The 26061-nt window shown below is 32.4% G+C and overlaps 3 protein-coding genes across 7 annotated transcripts; 1 reads left to right on the top strand and 2 right to left on the bottom strand.

Annotated features, from left to right (window-relative positions):
• The first annotated feature begins 456 nt into the window (after nucleotides 1–456).
• LOC123700266 (cyclin-dependent kinase 10) lies at nucleotides 457–13969 on the top strand. 3 transcript variants are annotated; one of them, XM_045647476.1, is made up of 11 exons: nucleotides 475–624; nucleotides 707–860; nucleotides 998–1146; nucleotides 1346–1470; nucleotides 10612–10730; nucleotides 10809–10881; nucleotides 11129–11303; nucleotides 11677–11879; nucleotides 12637–12864; nucleotides 13171–13389; nucleotides 13717–13969. In XM_045647476.1, the coding sequence occupies exons 1-11, from the start codon at nucleotides 515–517 to the stop codon at nucleotides 13902–13904; spliced, it is 1743 nt and encodes a 580-aa protein (XP_045503432.1). In that variant the 5' UTR covers nucleotides 475–514; the 3' UTR covers nucleotides 13905–13969. The 3 variants fall into 3 exon arrangements, with proteins under 3 accessions (XP_045503570.1, XP_045503432.1, XP_045503505.1); XM_045647549.1 differs by lacking the exons at nucleotides 475–624; nucleotides 707–860; nucleotides 998–1146; nucleotides 1346–1470 and adding an exon at nucleotides 10372–10537; XM_045647614.1 differs by lacking the exons at nucleotides 10612–10730; nucleotides 10809–10881; nucleotides 11129–11303; ... (2 more) ...; nucleotides 13171–13389; nucleotides 13717–13969 and adding an exon at nucleotides 1769–4008 and having other exon boundaries at nucleotides 457–624.
• LOC123700607 (methionine aminopeptidase 1D, mitochondrial) lies at nucleotides 5267–9352 on the bottom strand. Of its 2 annotated transcripts, none has more exons than XM_045647892.1 (7): nucleotides 9293–9352; nucleotides 9089–9199; nucleotides 8515–8728; nucleotides 8138–8329; nucleotides 7548–7655; nucleotides 5977–6130; nucleotides 5267–5607 (listed from the first exon to the last, which is right to left on the bottom strand). In XM_045647892.1, exons 2-7 carry the CDS (start codon nucleotides 9139–9141, stop codon nucleotides 5417–5419), a joined length of 912 nt encoding a protein of 303 aa, XP_045503848.1. In that variant the 5' UTR covers nucleotides 9142–9199; nucleotides 9293–9352; the 3' UTR covers nucleotides 5267–5416. The 2 variants fall into 2 exon arrangements, with proteins under 2 accessions (XP_045503848.1, XP_045503927.1); XM_045647971.1 differs by lacking the exon at nucleotides 9293–9352 and adding an exon at nucleotides 8848–8998.
• LOC123700466 (zinc finger protein weckle-like) lies at nucleotides 13965–16231 on the bottom strand. Of its 2 annotated transcripts, none has more exons than XM_045647725.1 (5): nucleotides 16065–16231; nucleotides 15244–15983; nucleotides 14946–15134; nucleotides 14524–14632; nucleotides 13965–14137 (listed from the first exon to the last, which is right to left on the bottom strand). In XM_045647725.1, exons 1-5 carry the CDS (start codon nucleotides 16200–16202, stop codon nucleotides 14030–14032), a joined length of 1284 nt encoding a protein of 427 aa, XP_045503681.1. In that variant the 5' UTR covers nucleotides 16203–16231; the 3' UTR covers nucleotides 13965–14029. The 2 variants fall into 2 exon arrangements, with proteins under 2 accessions (XP_045503681.1, XP_045503747.1); XM_045647791.1 differs by having other exon boundaries at nucleotides 14069–14133.
• Nucleotides 16232–26061: the final 9830 nt, after the last annotated feature.

Raw genomic sequence — 26061 nt, 5'->3', positions numbered from 1 at the left:
CAACTCTATCTCGTCTCGGTCGACTTCCGTTTGTTGTCGGTTTTTGCGCCCGAGTCAAAGGGCACGAAGTTACCCGAAGTGCGTTCTGAATATGAACGTACTATATTTCCGCCCGCGGCTTCGCCCGCGTTTGCAAAGGAAAACCCGCATAGTTCCCGTTCCTGTGGGATTTCCGGGATAAAAACTATCCTATGTGTTAATCCAAGTTACCCTCTATATGTGTGCTAAATTTCATTGTAATCGGTTCAGTAGTTTTTACGTGAAAGAGTAACAAACATCCATACATCCATACAAACTTTCGCATTTATAATATTAGTAGGATGTGCTCCTCGTGAAGTTGAACGAGTGTGTAGCACCGCGAAAATCGGCCGAGTACTTCGCCGAGGAACTTCGCGAGTAGTGTAGAGGAGGCATTAAAACACTGAACACAGAAGCTTTCAAAAGTCAAATAAAAATGTCTATGCTTGCAGATGCAAATTAAAAAAGCAACAAGAAACATTACAAAACTGTCAAAATGTCGGTCAACCAAATGCATCTCGCTAATATTGATACGAAAAAAAATGATAAAAATTTAAAACCTTTATTTCCTAAACAAGCGGAGTGCTCTTATGTGTCCTGCTATTGGTATGTATTTATTTTTATTCAGTATTTCCGATGTTTAAACATAAAAAAAAATAATATTTTATTTGTTATTGCGGCATTGCAGTGAAGAAAATGTTTGGAAGCTTTGTCAAGATGTATCAGTAAGAGTCCCTGAAGAATTGGATAGATGCTTTGTTGTTTTTATTTCCAACCCTTGCCGTACCGTCCCCTTGTGGAAACAAAGGGCTGGGCGCGAAGAGGATCGTCTCGTCATATGGGTGTGCACAAAGCTATTTTACTAATTAACAATTCTTTGGATTATTCAATTTGCCTTCAAAATAATAGTTAACTTTTATATTTTATTATTTATGAACGATTTGAAATATTATTACTAACTCCAAAATTTTAATTACAGGATTATCATGTTATATTCTTATATTCCATTGATTCAAAAACATGCCTTGTGTATGATTTAGATTCAGAGCTTCCATTCCCAACATTCTTCCATAAATATGTCACAGAAACCTTCCGTACTGACCAAGTACTTAAATCTGATTTTCACAGGTAATTATAGTATAAAATTATTGTTTTGAATTTTTATTAGTAATTTAGGAATTATTATTGTGTTAATAATTGTTACTTTTAACCTCTTTATACATAAGTATGTTCTATGTTTTTATATATAAAGTGTACGTTACAAAAATAATTTAAATATTTAATAATAAAAGTTTTTTAATCAGCTTAAACAATTCCAATTTAATAGGTTCTTTAGAGTGGTGGGAGCAAAAAGCTTTTTGCAACATTTCTCTTCGGACAGACGTCACATGAAGCGACCAGATGGATCTTGGATTAAACCTCCACCACCATATCCTGCTATAAGCACCTCAGGTAATAAAGTTTTGTTTCTTTATTGTGCATACAAGAATAATTTTAGTTTTTATTGTATTTTGTGTAGCTTTAATACCTTTAATATAATTTAAAAATGAGTTTGGTTGTAGGCCTTTTTTCTGTTAAAATAAGGCTTTTTATTCTATCATGTGTTACAGTATTGCTATAACAATAAAGTATTTATCCATAATTCTATATCAGTTGTTTTTTTTTTTACAATAGGCATTTATTTAATTTCATTATATCAGTTTTATAGCTTCATCAAATACATTTACACAACACTTTTACAAATTTTCAGCATCCACACACAATTTAGATGAGTACATTAACATGGACGCAGACACTGGCCCAGGACAGGTTTTCAATCTCACAGATTTTGTACAACGATTCTATAAGATAGACAAGTGAAAGTCCAAATTATATGTTAGATAGATAAATATTATTTATAATAATTTATAAGCAAATATTTTGTTGCTTGTTTTGTTGATTATGTTTTAATAATCCTTAATTTTTTGTATTTCCTATAATGTTAACATATTTATGTTTTAATATTCATGGATGTTTGAACTTAGTTGGACTTAAACTGCTTTGATAATATTGAATGTTGAGTTTGATATTACATAATATATTATAACATATAAATCTAATACTTACTTATAGTATTTTGGAAGTTTTGACAAATAAAAATTCAAATATTTATTGATAATTTCATATTGTTACATTTTTCCAACTTTTTATTGTTATTTTATTCTACGAATATATATTATATAGATTAATAATTTTACAAAACTCCAAAATGTATATTTTCATTGAATAATTAAGTGATTTTTACAAGTAATAGCACCGATACTTAAATATTTTACTATTCACACCCTCAATATGTGATTTTACGCACAATCACTTATTTTTACAATAAAATATGTAATTGTATAAGGCCAGTAAAAATTATATGTAGACGTCTTATTACGAAGTTAGCGTTATTTAAAAATCTTCCAAAAGTTAAAAAAAAAAAATTTGTTATTGCATTTTACATACGAGTTATAATCAAAATATCCTACATAGTTATTAAAATGTTATATTAAATCCTTTTTGCTCTGTTGTTAAAGTTGAAAATAAATCTCAATTTCTCTTTAATAATAGTACAAGATAAAATATATGAATAAAGCCTGAGCCTTATGTTGGACGGCTGTGGTAGCCCAATTATATACAATCATTAGACATACTAATTCGATAAATATGTAAAATATAAGGTACGTTAATATAATTGATGCATTTTCCCGTGCCTGTGGAAAAACAGTGGAAAAGACTAAGGAACAGAGAGACCTCTAATTTGAATCGACATTCGATTTTCTTAGGACACATATTATTATAGTATGTTTATACATAAAGTAAGGGAAGTTTGAGTTCTGTCAAGGAAGATTCAACTAAAATGCTTGTTAAAAATAAAAATACTGTATACATGTAGTATGCAATAACCCAAGGTTCATGAACCTTAAAATTTGTGTCGCATGTTACTCGTTAATTTGTTGGTAATTGCTATATTAGTATAAGATTTAAAATTTATTATAATTCAATATTTATGATACTTATTAATCATGATAGACTTTATTATATGTTATCAACCAAATTTATGCCTATAAAGTGCTGGACTAGGTATATTCCTAAGAAGAAAATTCGGTATGGATCATATATAATTTCTTCTGCTTATTGGACGATAGACAAACAGATTCTATTTATTATATGGTTGACATTTTTGCCAAGGCTAAATTATTTGCGATTTTTTTAGTATTGCTTTATTTTCTTTAAGTTGTAAAAATTGCTTATTTAAAATAAAAACCAAAAAAACACAATATTCTTGTGCTTTAAATAGGTACCTACCTACATAATAAATTTTTCTTATATAAAATATTACAAAATATCCTTAAAATTTATATTATCTAGAGTGGTTTGCTTTGCATGCTTTTGCGAGTTTTATATACTTAACGATATTATATTATATTATAGCCTTAGTAAGTAAAACTTATAACAAAATATTATATATAATTAACTAATTTATAAAGACATTGCGTTTTTTGGTTAAATTGTAATTATAATACACTTCTAAATTTTTACTTGGTTCATGTTCGTGTCGTTGGTAATTTTCGATACTTATCACTTTGCGTGTGAATAATAGGTAAGCGAGCAATGGCTGTTTAACTCTAATTAAATAATTACGCTTTAAAAGTAAAGATTGGTAGATTTTTATATTGATCGCCCCAATTCTTATACACCATTATGGATTGTTTAATAACACGTTTGTTGCGGTTTACTAAAATAATATATTCTATAACGTTAATATGTGTAACCGTTTTAAATTTATTTTATTTATGTTTTGAGTGATAAAATTAAATGATAACTTGTAGTGTATAATAATATTATTATGATCGCGTGGTAGCTTTTGTATGTTGTTCAGATTCGAACTGCAAGTATACGATATCTGAAAGGTTCTTAAGGATGCAATTATATTATTTTATTGTACTAAAATGTTATCACTTCGCAGGCCAGCCCCCCTAGCCAAGTGGCTTTCTGTTAGCGTAGCGTTCAATAGAATAGACTACGAATGTATGAGATTGACGTAAGCTGTAGATAAGTTTATATAGATAAGTTTATCTACAGCTTACGTCAATCTCATACATTCGTAGTCTATTCTATTGAACGCTACGCTAACAGAAAGCAACTTGGATAAGGGGGCAGTTCTGCGAGCAGGAGCTAAAAAAAGCTGGCAACATTCACCTAAATAAAATTGCAAATAAAACAGGCCTTTCGGAATTCGGATGCTTGTAGCTCGTATTTAAATCTATTTAATAATTTTGTATCGACTTTTATACACTCTTTTTATCCTTCCCTAGCACCCTTAGCGTTATTAAATATCTTGAAATTATATTATATACCTACGTTTATCGCCATAAGTTGATAACTTGATACATATAAATTTAATATTATGTAAGAGCTTATTGATCTGATGTATTTCAATTCTAAAGCTTTTGAATTTTAAATAATAGCCAAAATTTAATAACTTTAATGTACAAATTTATTTACATTTTATCAAAATAAACAAGGTTTATTGTAGTTATTATTAAATATAGTACGATTTTTTAAAATTCTTAAGCAGTTTTATAATAATGGTTATAAGATATTATTATTCTTACACATTTATAACACATTTTCAAAAGTAACGATACAATAATACTGTTAAAAACATAGATTTTCTAATAAAGTAAGTATAATAATTTCCTTTTTACAGCACCAATATTGATAATTTTACGAATAGCATTGAGTCTGCATTTATCTTATTTACTATAAAGTATTTCTACACGTGATTAGCGTTATATTTTCGAATTTATGTACTAGTCATTATACTGAAATTTAAGTTTAAGCCATACACGTGACCATAAACAAATGTACTCCTAAGATCTAGTCATCGATTCTTCTATTTCTATTCTTATGACGACTATCGTAGTGGAATTCTTTATTCGGGCGTGGCTGGATTCGAAATGGGACCAAGAATTGAGCATGTATGAACACAGTATCGAGATCGATGATAATAATTGAGGGGCTGTGTCGTCCCACTGGTTACGCCTTTGTCTAATCACCTTACTATTAGTATTACACACTCAATCGATACCTTCCTTCTACGCCTTTAAAGTTTTATCTATCGACTGACAAGCCTGAGTGATAATGTGCTTGTGCTTTTAATGTACGAAGTTACATGTTTTGTTTTTTTTAAGAATTATAATGCTAAAATAAAAAACGATTATAATGCAACAGTGTTTTTATTTACACCTTGTCTACTTAATTATAATTTTTAGGACTAGATTTGATAGTTAAATGCTTTTTTAACATCCTTGACCTTTTATAAGATTTTGCTATGACATCTATCTGAAGCTGTTGCATATTGCAGTTCTGGTTATCTAGTTAAAATTTCAGCTCCATCTTCAGTGATTAATATTGTGTGTTCGCATTGGGCTGTTCTGGAACCATCTTCAGTTATAATGGTCCAACCGTCGTCCAATATATATGTATTTTCCCGACCGTGCGATAAAACGGGTTCAATCGTGAAGGTCATGCCAGGTTGCATGAGACCGGGATATCTGTTCACTGCAAAGTTCGATAATTAGTAGGTAAATTAAAATATAATGTTTTGCTTCCGTTCACCATGACAACAAATGTATTGCTTTAATTTGCTTAGTCATTCGAACAGATATTACATGCCATTAATGGAAGTAGGTCAACCTTTAACTAGGTAGGTAAATACTTTTCAAATTTCTGAGTTACGTTTTGTATGTTTTGGTCATGCAACACTTGGTGAATAGTTCTGTAATTGATTATTACTATTTGTGTGGAATGCCATACTTAAGAAAATTTTAAACTGAAAAGTTCGTTTAAATTTATGCCATTAGTAATTATAAAGTTAGAAATAAAAATAAATATTGTACTACTTATCCAACAAAACAAACATATACTTACAAATATGAAAGATATCTGGCGGACCATGGAAGTATTTACCAATCCCATGGCCAGCAAAAGCTGGTAACACTGTCAGGCCCTTTCTTTTTGCATGTCTAAATATCCTTGAACCTATGTCGCAGAACGGCACGTCAGGCCCGCATAACTTTATTGCCTGTAGACATAAGATATTATTTATAATTTTTTAGGGTAGTTGTACTTTAGTCACGATATTTTAAAACATGAGTATGTTTTATCTGTGCAAAATTGTTACAGAAATTTCATTTCATACATCTGGCATGAGCAATCGAACACGCAGGTATAAAATAGGATGATGGATGAATTGATAAAATTTTACGTGTGTGTTTAATATCGTGATTTGATTGCGCCCGCAGGATTAGCCTGTTGCGGAAAACTATTATTGCTTTTCCTGTTATCCAGGATATTGTCCTACATATTTCAATTTATATAATAGTTATAGTCGAGCCAATTTAATAGGCAACATTTGACGTCTATCAATTTTATCTTCGAAGAGAGGTAACCTGCTTAAAAACATCGATTAAAGTGAATTAATCGATACGGATTTGAAACATTTGTCAATCGAATTTATTAATTTATGATGATTTTTATTCACAAGTAATCAATGCATTCGATTCTAGATGTCAGATTTCGATTTTTAGAGTAACGTCTCTGGTATTTAAAAAGAAAAAAGGTTTATTGACACAAAATTGTAGCGACGTCAGTTCTTCAATTCAGAAATTATTTATTATGTTTAGTATGGTTTATCAGTAAAATGAAATCTTAAAATTACTTGTATCGGTCATTATTATTATAAACTAGCGGTCCGCCCCGGCTTCGCCCGTGGTACATATTAACGTTTTCTCTACATAAGAACCATCCTCGTACTTCAAGGAATATAATAAAAAAAGAATTATCGAAATCGGTTCAGCCGTTCTCGAGTTATGGAATTACAACGAAAAGTGGCATTGATTTTTATATATTAGATATGTAATCATAATTGAAAAAAGTTAAGCAAATGTGCAGTTCTAACAAAACGAAATATCATGTTATTCTATGTCGTCGTTACTAGGTTACGTTGTTGAATTTTGTTGAACTGTCAAATGTTGCCTATTAAAATGGCTCTACTATAATGCTACGCATTGAACTATGTACTCGCATGAAAAGGGCACTTGCGGATGCTATGCGTGCGGGGGCCGGGGCAATCACACGTGTGTAATTAATTTTTGTAAATATTAAAAACAACTTAATTCTTGATTCAAAATTATGCATTCGCATAATATTATGGACTAGCTGTGCCCTGCGGTTTTACCCGCAGTGCTCCAATACTGTTGGTCTTAGCGTGATGATATATAGCCTATAGCCTTCCTCGATAACTAAATGACTATCTAACACTGAAAGAATTGTTCAAATCGGACCAGTAGTTCCAGAGATTAGTTCGTTCAAATTCAAACAAACAAACAAACTTTCCAGCTTTATAATATTGGTATAAATTAAAGTTATTCGTTCTTGTGATAGTGATTTATACACTACATTACAAACAATTAAGCATACTCATTGATTCAAAAACTTACTTCGAAAAGACATTCTTCAGTTACTGCAACTAGTTCTTGGCCTTTATCATCAACATCACCAACTAAAAATGTTTTAGAGCAATCACCATGGTAGCCTTCAAAGAATACCTGCAATTGTACATTAACATAATTGAATATGTTTGTGAAGTCAGGTAATTATCTGACTCACATAGGCAAGTGTGATGTAATCTGTTTTATGCGGGAGCACAGAATAATGACTACATAGTAAGCGAGAGTGAAAGAGTTATAAAATATAATATTGTTGGTGTATACTGTATAACCTATCTATCTTCTATCTCATTGATATGGCTGATTATTCTATTTTGTTGTAATATAGAACTTTATAAGGAACCTTAAGGAAGGTAATGCAAGGCAACCTTACAAACAATATTATTCTCAAAATTAAGAGCAATCTCAGCAGTAGAAAAATATCTAAGCTTGTTATTAGTACGCAAACATAGAGGTATGAAGCTTTCATAATATAAATATTTTTAATACTCAATAGCACTGCCTTGCAGCTATTAACTTTCCAAGGTGTGTAAATAGCAATGGGAACTTTAATTAAAAATTTCAACACCAAGAATACTCACTGTAATATCAACATTTATAATATCACCATTCTGAAGAGGTCTCAAGTCTGGAATACCATGTACAGCAACATTGTTCACAGATGTGCAAACACTTTTGGGAAACCCTTTATAATGTAACGGTGAAGGATATGCCTCTGCGTTTATTATAAAGTTATGAATTAAGTCATCAACATCATCAGTTGTTACACCTGGCTGAAAACATCAATGTATTTTTACATTTTCTGTTTAAAAAAAATCGCCAAACATCTTTTTTTTAAGAACCAGTAAGGTTCTTACGGAGAAAAAACATAGAAATGGGACTGTAGTGCAGAATAGGCTGCTGGGGCAGCTAGTAAATAGTATTTATATTTAAATGAATATATTATCAATATACCAACCTGGATAAATGAATGGGCTTTATTTAATATACTGGCTGCCAATTGACAACTTTTCCTCATACCATTTATTTGTTCCTCATCTTTTATTTCTGGTCTTTTAGGTATTGATTTGGAAAGACCGCTCACATAGTCTGGTTTAACAATATGCTGGGGTACAAATCTACTAGGTGTTGTTTCCACAGGTAAAACTTTTTCATATACACCAAATCTCTTTCTAAGTCATGAAAAAAGGAAAACATGAAAGTAAATAGTTAACATTAATTTTTAATTCAATTTATTATAAGCCAGATGTTAATCTCAGTGAAATACATATATTGAGTGCAATAAACTTACAATAATTTCTTCTGATACAATGGATTTAATACTTTAGGTACTCTCATCTTTGGGTTTTGACTAAAAGGGTCCAAATCTGGGATATGATATAGCGAAATATTTATGGAAATCAAAACTTAAGAATTGATCACACTTCTTCTAAATGTAGGAGCTAAAATTATAAATTTATCTCGAATTATGCATCAATTAATAATACTGTACTTCAATTTATTAGTTTATTGATATCGTATATGTATCTTACACATGAGTTCTCCAAAATCGTCCCACAGGTTTAATCATCTCCGAAAGTGGCATTATTATGAATTAAAATATGTTATTTCGTAGGATGTAATTTTATAACAGCATTGTTTATCTGCAATTTTAACAGTATTGAAAATAAAAGCTCTCTTAAAACTCCCACGTGGAACATTACTTAATAGTTAATACTTTGCATATTAGTTTATACCTAATAAAATTGTGCAGAGTCTGCAGAATATGTATTTTTTTATGTACGTAAGTCAGATTTTATTTTAATATTTTTTTTATTTTAATAAAATTTTTGATATTATTTTCATTCCGTTCTGTGAAGTGTAATCTGTCATCTGTCATTAATTTATGAAGTGTCAAAACTCAAAAGTCATGTGTCAAATGTCAAATAAAATAATGTATTCGTTTTCTTCTGTGGTTTTCTTGATAGGGCAATGAGCTAAGTCTTTTTGCCTAATATGTATTATCAGAAACTAGCTGTGTCCCGCAGTTTTACCCGTATTGCTCCGCTTCTATTGGTCTTAGCGTGATGATATTATATATCTAGACTATATGTTGACCTGTTACTAATATTTATGCAAAATTTGAAGTGAAGCCACGCACCGTGTACTACATTTTGAGTTTATTCCGGACATACCTACGTAATATTTGTATTCTCTTTGCCGGACATAGGTACGTATTAACGAAGCCAAAGGTAGATATCGATTGTATATAGATACGCCTTTTCTTAGCGCCTCTAGTATTCTGATAAAACCCCAGTTAAAATAATATTGAATGCAGTTTTTACTTTACATATTAAGTTATTCGGATAAATAAACATAATGTATTCTCCATATTTGAAAAATATACTATACCTACTTATTGCATTACAACTTATTTTAGTTTAAATGTGTGTGTTTGACAACAGTGGGTTTCATACTAAAATATATGACAGCACTTTTTTAAGCTATTGCATAGCTTCTATCGCGGTCCTTGAGCGCGGGGACCGAATCCAGAAAATTAGCTACAAACATACATCCACAGCTTGATCCACAGAACAATTTACTGTTCTGTGCATACATCGTACCACCAGCCAGCTACCTTCTATGTTTCTTATGAATCATTGATAATTTTTACTAATTATTTCCAATGCAATAGATTAATTAATTTTAGGAAATGTTCCATAGGTAGTTCCATATAAAATTAATTTGCTTTTAATAATATGGTTCATTATTTATGGTCATATTTTGAAGCTGTTATTGTTAATCTGTGGTTTAACTCTTGAATTCTTGCTTTCGCGTTTGTTTACAAGTTTGAAGTTTCTTGGTTTCTTGTTGTCAAGTGTTGGGATACCGAAAACCGTACGGCAAAAAATAAGTTTACATATTATTCACTACATTAAAAACATATAAATTAAATCTTGTACATCTACCTGGTGTCTTGTTTCATATCAAAATGTCTCAAAGTAAGTTCATCAATTTTACACACATTTTTAATTCGATACTTGATTGCTCCTTATTTACTTAAAATTTATTACAGACTCGGAGAAGCCCGCAGTAACTCAAGATGTTTCGGATCCGACGGGTCCTGCAGCACGAAAAGGAGTTCTGATATCGTTTAGAACCGGCAAGACAATGGAAATACCAGAAAAAGATATAGTAAGTTGAGAAACTTAACCTCTATGTTTTGTATACACGAGTTTGGAGCAATTTTAATTCAAGTTTTAATTTCGCTAGTTGGGAAGATGCCGGTTTGTTGGCGAATTTGAAAAACTTAATCGCATTGGAGAGGGAACTTATGGCATTGTATGTGAGTAGCTCATTGAATATCTATTCTATTTTTTCTTGGACTATCTTCATGAATATATTTAAATGTATATGTGTTATAACATCATAATATGTACCTAATTCTTCACTTTAATGTTAAATATAATTGTCTGATATCAATCCAAATGTTAACACGTGAGAAGTGCATTGAAACATATTATAATCAGTATCAGTATACTAAATAAAAGTGTATGTTTGTTCTAATCTTTCATTTTGGATGTACCATACAGATAGAGCCAAAGACAAAATGAATGGAAATATTGTGGCTCTAAAGAAAGTGCGCATGGATGTTGAAAAGGATGGCTTACCCTTGAGTGGTCTCAGGGAAATACAAGTATTGATGGCATGTCGCCATGAGAATATTGTTCAATTGAAAGAGGTTCTTGTTGGAAGGTCCCTAGAAAGGTATATAATATATTACACAATATGCTTTTGCTTTGATAGACACTATGATAACTGTATTAATGCATGTAAAGTATCTAAATACAATGATTACTCTATAGTCTATATGTATAAGTTAATATTGGTGGAGCTAATTCTGTGGTAATCTACAATTCTTACAATTAAATTGACAAAATTTTAAATAGATATCATTAGTTCATAACAAAAGTAATTTGAATTGATTAAAATTATTTATTTGGTTGACTGAAATAATGAACAAATTTATTTTTTATTAAACTCCTCAACCTTGAAATTATATGCTTTTGCATTGGTATTTATTTAAAATCACTAAAATAGACAAAAAAAACACAAAATTAATACTTTATTATATTTTCAGCATATTCCTCTCAATGGAGTACTGTGAGCAGGATCTAGCGTCCCTCCTTGATAACATGTCATCACCATTTACTGAATCTCAAGTGAAATGTTTAATGTTACAAGTACTGAAGGGTCTGAAATACTTGCATACAAACTTTATTGTGCACAGAGACTTGAAAGTATCCAACCTTCTTCTTACTGATAAGGGATGTGTGAAAATTGGTGAGTCTAATAAATATATTAATTAATTTTTCTTCATACCAACTGCTATTGAGGAACCAAAATATTATATTTTGCAGTGTGTACCTTTTGATGTAGAATCTTTGAAAACTTAAACTACAATTTGTAAATGTACTTTAAATTTCATTTCATTACAAAATTTTCTTCTTTTTCTGTTTGTTTTGCTGAGCAGCATTTATTAAAATTTAAATATAAATTAATAGCTGATATTCTAATTATTGTAAAAAGTGAAGATGTCATCAATAATGAAAATATTTTTATTTATAATATATAATATTATATACCACTACCATGTGAATATCATAATATAATAAATCATATAAGAATACAAACAAAAGTTTTTCTGTGCACCAAGCCAATAACTACATAATATGCATCATATTTGAAAAAAAAAATCTTTAGGTACACACAAAAATACTAAACAATATAAAAATATGTTGTGAATTTCACCTTTAACTTTTAACAAGGGTAGGTAGATAAACTTTCGTGACGAGCCAAATTAGTGTCCTCGCTGGGTGTGAGTATTGTATAAATATTTTGAATGTTATGAAATGCAAATAGTCTAATAAACATAACAAGTAATACTAGAACTGAATTTAATTTTTCACGCAAACAAATAAACAAACTCTTCAGCTTTATAATATTAGTATAGATGTAGAATATAATATTATATGGTACCTATATTTTAAAATGGTGTTATAGTAAATAGATTATACTATTAAGTTCTATTTTTTTATAGCCGATTTCGGTCTAGCCCGTTGGCTAGGTGCTCCAGCTCGTTGCGCGACACCACGCGTAGTGACCCTCTGGTATAGGGCTCCAGAACTCTTGCTGCAATCGCCGAAACAGACACCGGCCCTCGACATGTGGGCTGCTGGGTGTATACTGGGTGAACTGTTGGCTAACAAGCCACTGTTGCCCGGCAGAACGGAAATAGAGCAGCTGGAACTAATTGTTGATTTGCTTGGTAAGTAGTGTTAAACTACTTATTTTGTAATAAGTCAGTCTCTTATAGCCTAGAGCAGGTTAAAAGTTGTAAAGTTACGTCAGTATTATTTTATTAAATCAAAGTTTTATTGTTAAAAACTAGTGGAAGTAGATCTTACAAGATGCCTTTTATTTTATCAATTAGTTAAGGTTTAAAGTTTCGAATTGATACTATTCGATCTGATAATTAATTTTGAAAAACAGCTTTTAAAGAGAAGAACTAAAATTTTCAACTCCTTTTTCTTGTCTGTTATAAATTTTGTTAACCAATTCTTTCCATTAATAGGTACACCGTCCGATGCAATTTGGCCCGAATTCAGTGCACTGCCAGCCCTACAGAACTTTACACTAAAGCAGCAGCCCTACAATAACCTGAAGCAGCGGTTCCCATGGCTGTCAGCGGCGGGCTTAAGGCTCCTTAACTTCCTATTCATGTACGACCCTAATAAGCGCGCAACGGCTGAAGAATGCTTACAGAGCTCATACTTTAAGGAACAACCTTTACGTAAGTTTATTTTTTCCGTATATTATATTTCATACTAGCGGTCCGCCCCGGCTTCGCCCGTGGTACATATTCCCTTTTTCTCTACATAAGAACCATCCTCGTACTTCAAGGAATATAATCGGTTCAGCTGTTCTAAAGTTATGCGCTTACCGACACATTTTGGGATTCATTTTTATATTATAGATAAATAGATTACAATTAAAATTAGAATAGATAATTCTGTAAGTAAATCAGGTCCACATAAATTGGTAAGACAATATGGGAAGATATTATTTATTTACGTATTGAAAAACGAAGTATTTCAAAAACATTTTTTTCCCTTTATAGCTTGCGATCCGAAGTTGATGCCGAGTTTTCCTCAGCACAGAAATATGAAAGGACAACAAAAGGGTTCGTCTAACCAACTCAATATTCCTTTATCGAACCTGAACACGGGCGCGAACGACCAAACAAACAACTTGCCCGCTATTTCTGACTTATTGGGCTCTCTAGTCAAGAAACGAAGATTAGATTAAGTTATATTTAGTCGTACAAAACCTAGTTTATAATTTAAAATTTTAAAATAAATGCAATGCCAGTGTATAATTGTTTTATTTGCACATGAACCATCGTCTCACGGTAGGAATGTTACAATTTTTATTTAGTCCGACGATGCTTCCTCATCAGCCGACAGTCCCATAGCTTGCCGAAATTTTTGATACTTCTGCACTGTTATAGCGTCAATACTTTTCGCTTTAACTTTTTCTTTCTAAAACAAGGTATAAATTAAAATACTAAAGCGTAAATTGTTTATTACATTATTCAATAGCAATTTTATAAGATTACACGCTTAGCAATTATCTGCATATTTTAACAAGAAATAAGTTCAATTTTAGCGACAAGTCCTTTCAGGGTAACATTATATTGAACTAGATTTCCGCCCGCGGCTTCGCCCGCGTTTTCAAAGGAAAACCCGCATAGTTCCCGTTCCCGTAGGATTTCCGGGATGAAACCTATCCTATGTGTTAATCCAAGTTATCCTCTATATTATGTGTGCTAAATTTCATTGTAATTGGTTCAGAAGTATTTGCGTGAAAGAGTAACAAACACACACCACAAACTTTCAAAACAAACTACAAGCAATAAAATACTTACAATATCTCTTTCTTGTTTTTCAATATTTTTTAGGGTGCGTACACACTGAGAACATAAAATTATGTCTTCCATATGATTGACGGACTTCTTTCGGTGATGATGCTTTAATCTGTAGAAAATAATAGAATATTCTTATGTTTATTATTTCTTCCCGACATCTTTTACCGGAATGGCTGTTATTTTAAACCGATTAAAAAAATCTTAAGGCTCTGATATAAAAATAAATCCTAAACATCGAGACAATTTTTCGTCACCGTCGCTTCGACTCGCTTTTATGCCATTTATTTTAATAAGTTAAAAGTACCTATACTACTTATCTTATGATTTAGAAGCTAGATGCGCTGATAGAAGAAAATTTCTTATTTATGCTGCGATTTCAAGGATAAAATTGTCCAAAAGTACTGAGAATATTATAAACGTACAGTTTTCCACAATAATCGCATTGCAGTTTGTCGGTACGGTGTGTGATGAGATGCGCCCCCAATTCCCGATAAGTGGGATAGCGTTCTGAACACCGGGGACAAAGAATCTTCCCTTCTGATCTTCCGCCATTACTCTGGTGTTCCGTTAAGTCTTGGGAAGTTTGAAAGTTCTGATGGCAACTCGGACACCTTAAACAAATTATTCCTCTTATCAAAATTTAAAATATCAACGCCTTATTGCTTCTACAATTTGTGAAATCCTTATAAATATATCTTAAAGCTTCTTGATATTACTTACATAAATATATTGGGCTGAAGATGAAAAGCCATATGCTCTATAATTTTTTTAGGATAGAAATAGTGGAATTTCTTGTCACAGCAGGTTACGTAGCCAGGGACGCCATGTCTGTCTTTGTAGTGTTTCATTAAAGACCTAAAATTGAATCCTGTTTCATGGCAAATGCAACATTCCATCTTATAAAAGAGCGTTATTTGCCTATCTAATGCAGCGCCTTGCTTCGCAGGTCGCCCGTCTACAATCACTATTGGATCCAAAAAATCATTGATTAAGTCCTCCTCTTTTTTAGATTTTTCGTTTTTGTGCACTTGGATTGGATTATTTGCTGATGTTGTGCTATTTAGTAAAGATTTGTCAACTTTTTCTGTTTTAGCAAATTCTTCTAGAGGCATAGCTTCTAAATATTTCATTTCTGATGGCGACTTTTTCTTTGCATGCTTTGTTTTTACTGGTTTTGTATCACCTTGTTGTAACTCTGTGGAAGGTGCTTTAGGTTTAGGCGGCTCCTCTGAATTCACATTAGTATTTGTTGTGTCTAAATTACGAGGCGATAATTCACTTATTAGTGGAAAGTTTTTGGGTTCAGAGGTTACCTGAGCCCTTTCTTCATTAGTTTTATTTTTGTGAAATTCTAAGAACTTTTGTGTTTTTTCTACTTTTACTGCGTACAGATGTAAATTACTTATTTGCTGTAAGCAATCATGACAAATGGCTTTTGGAAGACTATCATCAGTGTGAATCTGAAAAAAATAATTAATTTATTCTTTCTTCGTATATGAAATTTAATATTAGTTGATCTTAGATTTGTTGTGGATACGTACAACAATATCAAAGAGTTTCTTAATTTTTCGTTTCAGTTCTGCACTAAGTGGCTTCAGTTTGATGACGTCAGTACAAAGACACATTCGACAGGACAATTCACGAACAATAGTTCTTTCTAGAGTTGCAAAGTCGTTCATAGTAAAATTTTAAAAACAGATTTTATATATTGTAAATAAATATATAAATATGTACGGTAAATATGAATTATTTATATTTTGTTATGCGTCCATGACTTTTTGACATAATAATTTTGATAAATTGTGACAATGAATTGCTATGACATCTATATTTTTAGGTTTCTTTATAATTAATTAAATCTTGCAAACCAGTCAATACGTGACTACACCTGTGGACTACACAGTAGAGAGATTAAGTATTATCTATGTAGGAATGCCGATCTAGGTTAATTTTTCATTAATTATCTTCCCCTTTTTAGTCGGTTTTATTATTTGATATAATATACCTAAGCACATCCGACAATTATTGTAATTTGAAAGAAACTGGCCTTTACCTAATTTGAAACTTGGTCAAAGTTAGACGAAGGGTCAATACTCCGCTGTCTGAATGTCTCAAGTCTCAACTCATAAGTATCTACATAACTTTAGTTTTAACCATTGAAACTTTGACAGTTGTGACCTAAAATGAGTTAAACCAAGAAACACAACGTTATCAGGTTTTAGGTATCTCATTTTCAATCAAAACTTGTAGTTACTGACGTCAAATTTGGTTGGATAGATTGGCTGTATACCTACGATCTTAAATAACTATACAGTTTTGCATAGTAGACTGGAGGGTTAATGTTAAGCCTTTCCGAATCGCTGGTAAATGTTAAAAAAAATGTGATGACGATTCAAAAGTGCTTTTATAAAAAGTCTAATTGAATAAATAAATGTAGGAGTTTGAGTTTAAAGTTTTGCAATACTAGTAGATTTTTGGTCTTAGAAATATATGCTACGAATTGCGAACCACCGTTGTTTTTTGGATTGACAGTTAAAATTGCATTTGATTTCAAAGTAGTGCCACAGCTACAGTAGTGACTCTTATCACGTAGCTACGTCAACAAACTTTATATTGGGAATCCTCAAAGAAGCGTGTACAAACCTACGAAGTACGATCCACACAAAATTCGCGATATAAGATGAGAATTTTCGTATTTAAATAATTTATAACAATCCTATCCTCTGTACTGTACTACGATGAAAATGTATGTCATTATAGCTAGAAGCAAATTTACTAAATTAAAAAATAAGTAAATATGTAGATATCGTCATAAAATTCTGTCTTATCTATATAGTTATTAGTTGTACAGCTAAAACCAAGCTAAAACAAATAAGTAATTATACCTACTTCCGAAATACTACCTAAATGAGAGTTATATTTTAGTAGAATAACTAAGGAATTATCATTGAAAATTTTAAAATTGTAATCTTTTACTCTGAAATGTTTATTCAGGTACGTTCAATATAAGCTTGTTCGCATTAAGCAATTGCTCGATCGGCCGTAATTAAGTCTTTTAGTAAGAACGAAATCCATTCGATGGAAAATTAAAAAGGAAAAGGTTTGTAAACAGGGATTCATTATCAGTTTTTTAAATTATTTTTAGCAGAAATGTTTCAAGATCATTGAATTATATTATTATGTCATCATTGTTTTTTAAAAAATTCCATCGCTTATAAAATATAGTAGGTACCTACCTAGTTATAATATTAATACTTATCTTTGATCGTTGCCTAAACTTAATACAGGTTAAATGATAAATTAGAAACATTGCATGGAAAGGTAACTTTTTATTCTTAATGCGTAGGTAGATATGGATAAAGATCAAGTGCAACGAAGTACGTCAAAATCAGAAGCCTCTGTAACTGATCCTAAAATAGAACGTTAATTTAATATCTTTGTAATGGGAGAAGTCTATGTAGAAAGGAGATTTTAAATTTCCATAATATTTCAAAAAGCCGCTTTCAGCGGATAAACTCAGTGCGGGTTGTGTTGTAATGAGGTTTACGGGATTCCGCGATTCGTGACTATCTTACTTTTGCTCGGATCTCTTACAGCGATTATGCTGGACCGCAGCCGCATGACGGATTTCAAACTTGGTCTTTACATATAACTAGTATACACGATCCTATAGTTCCATCAAAACTAGTTTGTGATAGTCTAAAAGCGTGTCTAAAACAATATTCAACTTTACCACACTTTGATCAAAATTGGATTTTACAAATATCATTCATTTTATGTATAACTACTTAGTCTTGCACCGCGGTTTTACCCGCAGATTCCCACTTTTTAGTGTGCGTTATTTATTTTGATGGCTTTTCTACAAGGTGCTAACATAATCAAACACCATAATTTGGACATCTATACATATAATAAATCTGTAGAAGGGTCAATTCTGTACATTGAAAATATTGAAGAAATAAATAGCAGGGGGTGTTACTGGATCGATACCAAACCCAAATATGTGATTAAAAAAATTTTTGTCTGTCTGTCTGTCTGTCTGTCTGTCTGTCTGTCTGTCTGTATGTGAAGACATCACGTGAAAACTACCGGTTCGATTTCAATGAAACTTGGTATAATTATACCTTATTATCCTGGGCGTAAAATAGGATACTTTTTATCCTGGAAAAATACGTAGAAAAAAATTAGTCTTAATTTTTCAGTTTTATCCATAGACGCTGTTCTGTAGAACCGCGAACACACGTTGCGTATTATTATAGGCCTAGCCGTATTTGGGTCCAATAGATATTTATAAGATGTCATTGTCAGAGTTACTCAAAATGGAGAAATAAACCATCCACGCGAAGACCGACATCCGCGCGGACGAAGTCGCGGGCGGAAGCTAGTTATAAATATCCCCGCTTAACCGTGACATCAAGAGGTTCATGAAAGACATAAAATCGTCCTATTAACTTGTTAAGTACCTCAGCTACTTAGAAAAAGTATCATACGTGCTTAATAGACGCAGCTTTATGCCTACTTTATAGCTTTTGTGCGAGATTAGCATCCCAATTGAGATCGTGCCAATTTTGATGTAAACATGATTACTTAGTTAATCTTTAGCTAATATATTTTACTTGGAAAGTACTAAACGGTTTATTATGATTTACTTTATTAAATTAATAAATATGTCACGGCAAATTTACGTACCATAAATCAAGTAGCTTTCATTAGTTTTATATCGTGTTACTTTATTCAAATTAAATTTATAGATAACTAGCTTTCCTCTTGCTGCTTCGCCCACGTTTAAAAAAAAAACAGAATAGTTCCCGTTCCCGTGGGATTTCCGGGATAAAACCTATCCTATGTGTTAATCCAAGGTACCCTCTATATGTGTGCTAAATTTCATTGTAATCGGTCCAGTAGTTTATGCGTGAAAACCATACATACCTACATACATAATTACAAATCTTTCCTCTTTATAATATTAGTATAGATAATTAGATAGATATTACATAAGTTTACCTTTCAGAAAATGTTAAGCATTCATTATAATTCATTCGACTTTTGTTTACGGAAAATATTCGAATTTTATTGTTAGTAACTAAGTAGAAAGAAATTAAAAAATTTCGCCGTAGCCCGCAGGTATATTGCAAATTAAAAAAGACAAACAGTAATCAAGACAATCTTGATGTGTTTGGGGATTGTGTTTATATTGTTGTATGCTGTGGGTAGGTATCTAACCTTGCCTTTGATGACTCTTCCTGCTGACACCTGAATTGAAAACCCTTGCGATTTTTGTGTATTCACTTACGACATGTGTTACTTTACTACAACTTTCGACGTTGCGTGATTTTTTTTTTTTATATTTTCCGTCCATTCTTTTAGAGTCTTGCTCGTGCATGAGTTTCTGAGATATCTTTGCAGTCGTAATTCGATTCGTAGGTACCTATATTTTTATTATAATAAAATATAGCCTCATATTTTTATACTGGGTATTTCTTTCACAATCCACATGGATAGTAGCTAAATGCATGGTAAAGCAAACATCAACATTAAAAAAAACAACATAGTTAACTAATACGTATATAACTTTAAAATTTCAGCAACAACCATTTTATTTCTGAAAGTTCTTCCATTACAAAAGAATTCTGTAATCGGAATCAACATGAGTATTAAAAAAGTGATAAGGCAACAACCAACACCTTTTCGATTATTCACTACAACGATTCGTAGCATATTTCTTCTACATTAAAATGCAGGTACCAATGAAAGTGAATTATTGAAAGTATGCAAATTACGAATGCAACAGCTGGAAGATCCAATAAAACGACTGATACTGAGGAACCAGCCACACCTGTCGTTTTCAGCGAACGTATTTCGTTTAAAATATATATATATACGTAGCACTTTTTTTGCTTTTGATCCTGAACAGGTTATGTAGAATCTCTCTAAAACTTTGACTGCTTTGAACGTTCCTTGGTGTGATGTATTCTTTTGGTTTCTTTTAATAAGAATGCTTTGTAATAACATTTCATTATTTAATCATGAAGAATGGCCAAAAAGCCCAAAAGTATGATTCCTCATTTACGTTCTAATCTATTATTAATATTTATACACGTGTTGTTATATGGTTGTAACAGAAGTGAAGTGAAAGAAAAACTTGTTTATGAACCAATTTTCCGCCCGTGATTTCGTCCGAGTAGGTCAAAATCCTAACTCACGTGCCGAAAGGATGCTGAATTTTAAGTAAATATTCAATATTCCTTAGTGAATATTGTATTCCATTTAGTTTTGCTTTTGCGTAATAAATGTTTCAGTCTGACTAAATGAATCGTATAATCTAAATCTGGGGGCACGGTAGTGCCCCCGCCAAGACGAGCCAAGCGAACAAGCACGGGCACTACCTACCTTTTCTCGAAGCGCTTCGACCACAGAGTACTTTTATATGGCTTCGACGTTTTTTTGAACCCTCATAACTTGGGTTTGGATTATGCTAGATTAACAAAATTTTCGGGATATATTGTCAATAGCGGACTTATTGAACATATTAAGTTTTAATTACATTAGCTTTTATACTTCAGATTTTATTTATATCTAAAAAACGCTAATTTCGTCACTGACTCACTGATGATCATCAAAATTCTTAAGGTATTTCCTAATGTCCTAGAAAGCTGAAATTTTGTATGTAAGCTAGTATTAGCACACAAACAACAAAAAAATTATAAAACTTGTAACTTTCATCCCCCAACCCCTTAAACTAGGGGATGGGAGTTTGTATGAGACCTGTAATTTTAAATTAAATTTTGATGACGCTAGAGGTCTAATCTAATAATCTAAAACTTGGTTCCCCTAGATATATATAATTATGTATAGGTACTCCTTGTTAAAAAAAATTAAAACTTTAATCGACATACTTATAAAATTTTGTTACAAACAACTTACAAAAAGAAATGAAATCCCACCAAAAACATTTTCATGTAAAATGTTGCCAAGACGAGCCCATTTATGACTCGCACTGTCAAAAAGTTATCAGATCTCATGTAGAGCGAAGCTTCTAACACTACACGCCCTAACTCTACAAGGCCTAACTTCACAAACTCTACACCTTAGTCAAAATATGTGGCTTGGCCGTTCGTTACTACAAGAACTATTGTATAACACAAAAGTAATGCACAGTGAATTAATTTTTCACCTTACGCCGATGTGAATGTAGCGAAATGGCCAAGCCACATATTTTGACTAAGGTGTAGAGTTTGTGAAGTTAGGCCTTGTAGAGTTAGGGCGTGTAGTGTTAGAAGCTTCGCTCTACATGAGATCTGATAACTTTTTGACAGTGCGAGTCATAAATGGGCTCGTCTTGGCAACATTTTACATGAAAATGTTTTTGGTGGGATTTATTTGTACCGATATCTTTATTAAGTTATACATAATATATAGGTTTACATTTTATAAACATGTAGGTACTATGTAACATTATAATGTTATCCAAATAATATTAATTGCGATGAAATTACGAACATACAATGATCGTAATTAGCTGCTTTGAGTTAGATGAGCTATCCGTCTCAGTCGCCAATGTGAGCGGCTTGCGGAATTTCATTTAATAGTGTGGTAACCACGCAATAAGAAAGTGTTCACATTAACTAACATTAAGTTAACTATCCTATATATTTTTTTAGAATAAATATAAATTGGTAAAGGTTTACTTTTAGTGCCATATCACACTAGCGGATTGCGAGCGGTTTCAAAGCGGAGCGGGTGCGCAACGAACACGCCGCGGATGCGCAGCGAACACGCCGCGGATGCGCAGCGAACACGCCGCGGACGCGCAACGGTTTCGCTGCGAATAGAAGCGTCAACGTCATTTTGTATACTCTCGCACAAAAGCCAGCCCTTGCCTAACTTCCATTCAATATTTCCATCGTTTCTGTAGCACTCCATTTTTTAACCGTACTGTGGAAATGCACTTACTTAACTAAATATGTAATAACAACTGAAGTTGTTGTAAAAGGTACTATAAAATTGAATTACTAGGACTTAAGAATGTAACATACATTCCAAAAGTATGTAACGACTGACCACTTGACCAGTATAATCTCTCCCATAGCAACGTATTTTATAAAGAGATTTTGTGAACCTAATTATGAGCAAAGTGATAGTGAGTTGCTGGTTGCTTGATAAAATTTTCTATTCACTGCTATTTATCTAATAATAAGATAGTCCTGTTTAAGTTAAGGAGCTTTAAAATTTATTTCGCTAGTGAACTTTCATAATGAGCAATTAAGTTATCTGATTGCATTTCGACCAAGATTTAATAGATAAAACAATACCCTAAACATTAACATGTTATGAAACTCGTAAAAAATAATGATCTCATAATTATTATACTATAACAAGTTATAAGAAACAACCAGCACGGATTCCATTTTGTTAATGAGTGTACATGACCGCGACGTAAACGTTGCGCATCTGCCACGCGTCCGCAACGAATTCGCTGCGCATCCGCGGCGTGTTCGTTGCGCGCCCGCAACGTATTCGCTGCGCACCCGCTCCGCTTTGAAACCGCTCGCAATCCGCTAGTGTGATATGTCACTTAAGTTCTATTCTTATTTCAAATTTATTTAGGATTTTCTCCTGCGACGTACGCAATCGAGTTAAATTTAAAAAAAAAGTTGAATTAACACTTGCTTGAAGAGCTCGTACATAATTATGTGTACATATTGATATTTTGTGAGTTTTTTTAGTTTGAATTCCTGTCATGCAAATATTATACTGTTGCATGTTGCTCTACCAGTATTGTTTGATGTTTAATCAATTATAAATTAAACTTCAAAATGTTAGTTTTTGAGACACATTTTCTAAGTGGAACATTAATAATTTGTTATTAAAATATACTGTAAACACTAAACATTACCAGATCGATCTAAATTCTAACATAAGTGTCTCGATATATTGTCGCGATGATTAGTCCTTGATACTATTTCTATCATTTCTATTTAATTATTTAGGTATCCTGCGGTATAGATTCCAAGGAGCGATAACCATTATCTATGTCCTATTTCGTCCCAAGAAGGTTTATTAATTTGAAATCTACAGATAGGCACGTTTTATATTTAAAGTAGGTACTAGGTAGTAGAGTTCTAAACAATTATTTGTAGAACAGTCGGTATACATACTCTATTACAGACAATAGAATGTTTTTTCCTTCATTACTATAATAATTATAAATATCCTTAAAGGTTACTGTTATAAAATAGTTAAAAGAGCAGTATTTATGATATAGGTATGACACTGGAAAATGTAACAAACCAACCTACATGTATCTTTAATTGTCTATGTTCCTCACACTGGTGAATGTTCCATAAGACAGCATTCGCTACTCGGGACACCGTTTTGTTCAAAATATTTCCTTCCTTTACGAGAATATCTTGTACATCTATTCATATAATAAATCTGTAGTGTAAAAAAAGTATAAATATAACAAAAGTATGTGAAGGCATCACGTGAAAACTAGCGGTTCGATTTCGATGAAACTTGGTATAATTATACCTTATTATCCTGGGCGTAAAATAGGATACTTTTTATCCTGGAAAAATACGTAGAAAAAAATTAATCTTAATTTTTCAGTTTTATCCATAGACGTTGTTCCGTAGAACCGCGAACACACGTTGCGTATTATTATAGGCCTAGCCGTATTTGGGAATTGGGTCCAATAGATATTTATAAGATTTTATTGTCAGAGGTACCTACTCAAAATGGAGAAATAAACCATCCACGCGAAGACCGACATCCGCGCGGACGGAGTCGCGGGCGGAAGCTAGTAGTTACTATAAAATGTTAACGTTTCAAAAATTAATGCATTAAAGAATTTTAATTTACTTAATATCGATGGATACCTTGAATGATTTCAGGCAACATTTCAACCAGATTATTCAACAAGAAATTCTTTCTTGTTCCCTGTATCGAGTTGCAGGGATAAGTTTCCATATTGACAGACTTTTAAACTCGATAGTCAAAGCAAAACTCTCTTTGTACTCTCTAAAAAGGTATCTACGTCAAAGCCTGAAGCAGTATACAATTTAACAATACGTGAATATTTAATTGATATAGGTTGTTGAAATTCCACTGCCTTATTTTTTATTACTGTGCAAAAAATATACATATTAAAAGAAAGAGAGGGAGTGGGAAAAAAGTATTAAAATAAGAGTTACGCACGCATGTAACAATTCCCATTATGTATTTAAATGTCGCAGGTAGTCTTTCTATTCTTTTCCATTTCAGCATAGAGCGCTTAACTGCAAATGTAGGTAGGTAACGCTAAATCAGAAAGTGGCTTGTTTCTATACTTCGTCAACCGCTAAAATCCTTGTAAGCTGCTATCTTCCAGAAAGTGAAACAAAACTAAAATACATCAGTTTCTACAATTGTTGAAATTCGTTTAATGTAGTTTACGAATCAACCATTCCTTTAAATTTAATCATGTTACTTTAAACCCGGTTAAGTGACCCTTTAAACGTAAAAGTTTTATTCGACCATCAAGAGTTTCGCTAGAATAGGTTTTCATAGGTGTACAATGTTTACACTACCCATCAAATGACACTTGAAAGCTATTTCCGACGTTTCATCAAAACATCCTTCATTTTAGTAAGGTAAGAAGTGTTTACTATTGGTCCATATGGATAGTTACTCTATATTCTTGCTCAAGCAACTTGAGCAGTGGTGGCTCAGTGGTGGACCTCGGACTTCGAATCGATAAGTCCGGGGTTCGAGACCAGGCGAGCGCGCAGGAAATAAATTGATTTTTCAATTTATCTGCGCATGTTGTAACATCACCACTGCTTGAACGGTGAAGGAAAACATCGTGAGGAAACCGACATGTCGAAGAATTAAAAAAGTTCGACGACATGTGTCATGATGTCATCCGCCAACACGCACTTGGCCAGCGTGGTGGATTATGGCCTGTACCCGCATAGGAGGCCCGTGTCCCAGCAGTGGGAACGTATATGGGCTGATGATGATGATGATTCTTGCTCAAAGGCTCATATAAAATTTTCAATATTGTTACTTTTTTTTAAGCTATTGCATAGCTTCGCGCGGGCCTTGAGCGCGGGAACCGAATCGAGAAATTCCGTAACGAAAAAACCTCACGCTCCCCACTCCGACGGGCGTAGGGCGTAGGTGTGACTTGAAGGCATAGCATGCAATAGCTTTACCGCGGTAGTCCCCGAGTGCCACACGTCGTTTTTATTTTCTGGAAGACTGGAGCAATTTTAAAAAAAAATCTAGAACGGATCGGACCAACTGGCATTAGGTTTTGTTTTGACTTTACGAGTAAAAATATATTGTACGTTGCAATAGAAAATATGAAGAAATATAATATTTAGTATTGTTTTATATCAATGTTGTCAACATCAATAATTAAAGTAGATACAAAAAGTTTGAAAATTTAACTTTTTATACTACTTTAAAATAAAGCTTACATGTATTTCGTAGCACGTAGCTCGTAGAGCCCAACTGGCCAAGCTCCGCGCTCAGTGCTTCGAAAGCCGCGGCAGA

This window comes from Colias croceus, chromosome 1 (genome assembly GCF_905220415.1).
Source record: "Colias croceus chromosome 1, ilColCroc2.1".
Taxonomy (NCBI): Eukaryota; Metazoa; Arthropoda; class Insecta; order Lepidoptera; family Pieridae; genus Colias; species Colias croceus.
Note: the sequence above shows the minus strand (reverse complement) of the source record. Positions and strands in the feature narration are given on the sequence as shown.